Source organism: Montipora capricornis, chromosome 11 (genome assembly GCF_036669925.1).
Source record: "Montipora capricornis isolate CH-2021 chromosome 11, ASM3666992v2, whole genome shotgun sequence".
Taxonomy (NCBI): Eukaryota; Metazoa; Cnidaria; class Anthozoa; order Scleractinia; family Acroporidae; genus Montipora; species Montipora capricornis.
The window spans coordinates 11,465,502-11,470,501 of NC_090893.1; the positions used below are offsets into that span (position 1 = coordinate 11,465,502).

At 39.1% G+C, this 5,000-nt stretch overlaps 1 protein-coding gene across 1 annotated transcript in view; it reads left to right on the forward strand.

Moving 5' to 3' along the window:
* LOC138022958 (transient receptor potential cation channel subfamily A member 1-like) overlaps nucleotides 1-5,000 on the forward strand; it is a 41,281-nt gene that overhangs the window by 36,055 nt on the left and 226 nt on the right. The window contains exons 30-31 of the mRNA XM_068869981.1: nucleotides 3,198-3,313; nucleotides 4,685-5,000. The exon at nucleotides 4,685-5,000 is cut by the window's right edge and continues 226 nt beyond it. Coding sequence (XP_068726082.1) covers nucleotides 3,198-3,313; nucleotides 4,685-4,856 — 288 coding nt within the window. The 3' untranslated portion in view covers nucleotides 4,857-5,000. The remainder of the gene's footprint in view (nucleotides 1-3,197; nucleotides 3,314-4,684) is intronic.

Genomic DNA, 5,000 nt, shown 5'->3' on the forward strand with positions numbered 1-5,000 from the left:
TGGGAATGAACGCCAACAACTTTATAATGCCCTAGAATAATGCCCTAGCGCTTAGCTGCTCTTAGCCAATCAGAGCAAGAGTTATATCGGCCAGAAACACTAGCCATATAATAATAAACACTTAATAACTGGTCCCTCAGGAAACAGTTCATTTTGTTTCCCTCGACTGCGCCACGGGGAAACATCGGGAAACAAAATGAACTGTTTCCCTCGGGACCAGTCATAAAGTGTTTATTGTTGCACCTGGGAGCAACTACAGATTACAGGGAGAAGCAGTATACACCTTTTTCCAAAATGGCCGCCATTTTAGTATTCTTTTGTTTCCATGCAAATTGGCCCTTATGGCCTCGTTCCAGGTTAAATATTCTTTTGAATTTTACGTTTGAAAGCGAGGCCATAAGGGCCAATTTGCATGGAAACAAAAGAATACTAAAATGGCATTATTCTAGGGCATTATTTTTAGGTGTATCACTAAAGTGGTTCCGTGGCTCAGAAGTAAAAGTCAATACGCGAGTTTATACTGGAGCCCAAGTGGGCCATAAGTGCAGCAGAAACTCAAGTCAACTTGAGACTTTCTTGAGGCCTTATATTATGGTGTACAAAAATTTGGTTTCATCAACGGAGTTGATAACGTAAATTGGCCACCGTACAGAGATTCTAAATGGTGTGTTGATCTTCTCAAGTACAGTATGGTGTCCGTGGTCCGCAAGAAAAAAGGATAATCTTCAATATCTTACCTGAATCAAAACGCCATGAACTGAAATTTTCCATGAATATAGCTTTTTCGTTTCTTGCGATAATATTAAATTAGCAAGCTCCAAACTGAAATATTTCTCTTGTAATTTGAAAAAAGGCGAACATAATCGCGAGCCCTTTGTCCGCGAATTTGGTCCTTAGTCCGCGAATCATGTGAGCAGCCAACCCCCCCCCCCCCGCCCCCCCCCCCCCCCCCCAAAAAAAAAAATATATATTAAAAACCCTGTGAATCCTGGCAATTTCTGTACGAACGTATTCGATGTCATTGTGAGTATAGAATCTGCTTTGAGTTCTCTGGGGTCATAAGTAGTATAAGTCGCGGACCAAGGATCCCTATACGAATATTGTTGATATTTTTCAAGAGTCGAGAAAACAAAAGTTTAAACTCTGCAGCAAATTCGTTTCCAACCGCAGAAATTAGTTTATCTGTAAATCTGTTCTGCAAAAAGACACGTGTTCCGCGTTTTTATCCGTTTTTTTCCGCGTTTTATCTTTACACAAGCCAAGTAAACATGACCATGTAAGTTAAAGGAGCCGCAAAAGAGACTTTCTAGAAAGACAAATTAACACACCTGTCAACAAACTTGAATTTCGCACAATCACCGATTGCAGGCAAGCCGAAATTTTGTCATGTGAAAGAAGAACAATCAAGAAATTATTGGACACATTTGATTTTGGTGGTACTTTACTTAACGAGGAAATATAACATTATGTTCGGAAAGGTCGCGGACCAAGGACACCATACTGTACGCGTTCGAGGAGTATTTAACAATTATTCCTCGAGCCCGTCACTCCCCTGCTAAGTGGTGTCTTTGTGAATAGAGCCTTCTACGCGTATTTTCGTAGGATCGAGAGGGTAGTGGGAAATGCGCAGATTTCTCTGGTGGACACAGTAGAACGATTAACTTAACCGGCAATGGCGTCGAAAGTCATGTAACGCGAATGGCGTTTTAGTGGATCTTTGAACAAAATGTACCCTTATGAAGATCAATAATGGCAAGCGAATTGGATACTGAACAAGACAGGTGGTCGAATGTTAGAAGCGACGAGTAATGGACTTCGACAACAATCTGTCGCCCGTCGAGCCGTAATCAAAGTGAGCTGTCTTCCTAAAATTTTGCTAAGTGTGGTGTTTTGTACAACACTCAAACCAAATGAAAAGTTCTCTGGTAACTCAGTATGGGTTCAACAAAGACAGAGAAGGAATCCATACAGTGGATCTGTTATCTCAGTTGTCTCGCTATTCGTCAGATTTGTATTTACCAGTTCTCAACTGTGCACAGTCTTTCGGTATAACAATTGAAAATTTCACTAATAAGTCATTGACGTGAATGGCGTTTTAGTGGATCTTTAAACAAAATATACCCTCATGGAGCTCAAGAATGGATCGTCAATTGGATGAGCAAGACAGCGCTGAAAAATAAATATCTGGATTTTAAGAGACGAGTAATGGTCTTCGACAACAATTTCATTTTTCGCCTTTGAATATCAAGTGAGTTTTGTTTCAAATATTTTACTAACTTGGTATTATATAAAACACGGAAATCAACTAGCAATTTTTTTATGGATTTAACCATAGTTACGAACTATGATTTAACAAATTAACATTGAAGGAATCGAACGCCTACAAGAATGCATCACAATGTTTACTCAAGTCGCATCTTAGTTGTCTGACAATTTACATTTACCGGTATTTTGTACTCAATTCTGCAAAGGTGTAAAATATTTGGAAATGTGACAGTGAAGAAGTATTTGAATGAAAGTTGTTGTCGCTTTTGTGCTTCATTATTTACGGTCAGCGTTCCGAGTTGAAAAGGGTTTTGATGTGAACTGTCTCTTGTTTGCACGCACGCAATTGAAATAGGAAGGTATTTTTGCCTCTAATAGTAAATATGTTGTTTGTTTCGATTAATTTTTCGCTGGAAAAGGATTTTGCCGAGATATTTCCAGCCTTTGTGAACTTTAATATCATGTTGTGTAATTTTCCAGCTTAACAAATTTGCATACGTGTGTTGAAATGTGATACGGGAGCATTTTTGTGGTATAGTGTAACGCAAATAAACAGTAGTGTAAGGAAATGAGCCCCAAAATCAGTGAAAAATTGTGACGCAAATAAATAATAAAGTAGCTGCCATTTCCAAAATGATGAAATTACCTGGTGATAAATTACGTCGAACGCGTCTTGGAGAGTAAATTTTGACTTTGCATAATAAAAGTAGAACGTGGGCATACTTTAAAGCCTTCCTACGTCCCATTTATGATCCCGCCTAATGTTTAATTAAGGACTAGTAGGGTATATCTTCTAGTGGCTCTGCGGCTCGTCAGTTGAGTCCAGTGAACCACCGAGCCACTCAGGTAATATTTGTTTTTAAATTATTTGACTACCGAACCGACGAGCCACCGAAGACGTCCGACAGTAATTAGCTCTTTTTCTGCCTTAGATCGTAGACAGCTTCGTTCGCTTTGATAAACCCATGGTGGAAGATGAGGGAGCACTTGAAGAGATAACACCCGAAATGGCGAATGCCTTGACACGAATACAGCAACAAGATATTAAGTAAGTGTTCAAAACGATCTCAGTATTTGACTCATCTAAGACCGTCAAATCGCCACCGGTTTCAACATCAATTTGAACCGTAAATTTCAGTTTCTAAAGGTACTGATATATATATCTGAAGATTGAAGACATAAGACAATTTTCCACTAGCGGAAAGCCTTGTGTGAAGACATTTATTTAACGATGGTGATTCGGTGATACTCGGAAAAAATCCCATTGCTCATTTGACAAATTAGTTCCCATTTGGCCAATTTCCGCTTACGAGGGGTGTTTAGCTAGTGGATTGAATGATCTGCAATTGGCATATGATAAACAATTAAAATAACCCAGATTGAGAAAACAGTGTCATACTGAGCAACCAAATGTTGTGATCAGGCGTTATTTCCTTAAGAGCCCTCTCTAAGGAAAAAAACGTTTGATCGCAGGTTAACCAAATTTTGACGATATTGGCTTCCGTCACTGTTGATAACAGGGTTCGTGCTACTCCGTGAAGTCCTTGAAAAGCCCTGGAACTTAATTTTGGACTTCAAGGGCGCTTGAAAAGCCCTTGAAAAATGAAAAAAAAGGACTTTTTGTGGTAAAACTGCTTGAAAACTTCAAGAATGTTTTCTTGGGTGAAAATTGTTGCGATTGCATCATGCTAAGTTAATTAAAAGAGACGTTCATTGACTATTGGAGAAAGATTAAATGCAAAAATTAAAATATCTGAGCGTGCACTTAACGTGAAGGATGTGGGAAAGAATATCAAGGTAGACTTCTTAAGCAAAGAAAACACTGAAAACACGATTTATGGCATAGAAATCTTCTTACAAACACTACTTGAAAACTCAATTTCTGGTTATTGAAAACTCTTTGAATACTCCTAAAATCCAGCACGAACCCTGTGATAATCAAACCTTTTTAGGCACCTCGGTCTCGGTCTGCCCACGGTTTGACCACAAAAATTGTATAAAGACCTTTTAGAATGGTTTAACCGAGAAACGAGCAAAATGTTCGCACGCATTATATTTTACACCTTCAATAAGGAATTTATTGTTCCACTATACGCCATTAACTAGTACTTTAGCTACTTTACTTTTTGCATTGTCTGAGAATCGTATCAATTGCACGAATGACCAAAACAATACAAACAAACCCATTCAGTATTTGAGTGGATGAACTAATTGACGAGTGACAAGCCACGACAAGCTATTGAAATTCTTTTCTTTTACTGAAAAAATTCCTGTTCCGTCTGTATTTGTTCTATTCTAAACCCGATGAAAGTGTGCAAAATCAGCGAAGTTATGTATGCAACTTAACGTTAATCCTCTATTAAGCCCCCCCCTCCCTCTCTTGAACGACTCATAAGTCAAATTTTTGTACTTTTTTCAGGATACAGAAAATGTTTGACCTTCTCAAGGAGCAGTCGGAAATACTCAAAGATATGCGCCAGAAGACTCAAGAGAACATAACCAGAGAAGAAGCCATCCAAGAGCAAACCACGAGCAGGAGTTTGTTTGGAGTAACGGACAAACTTAGTTTTACACGCCCTAATTTGTTCTAAAAAGTCAGTGAACTTATTTAGCAAACGCATTTCACAAACCGCACCCCCCCCGTCCCCCCGAATTGAGCCACGTTAGTATAACCGCAATTTAGCCCTTGCCGGTGGGTTCTCTTACCGGTGAGGGAGGAGAAGCTGGTAGCTTTG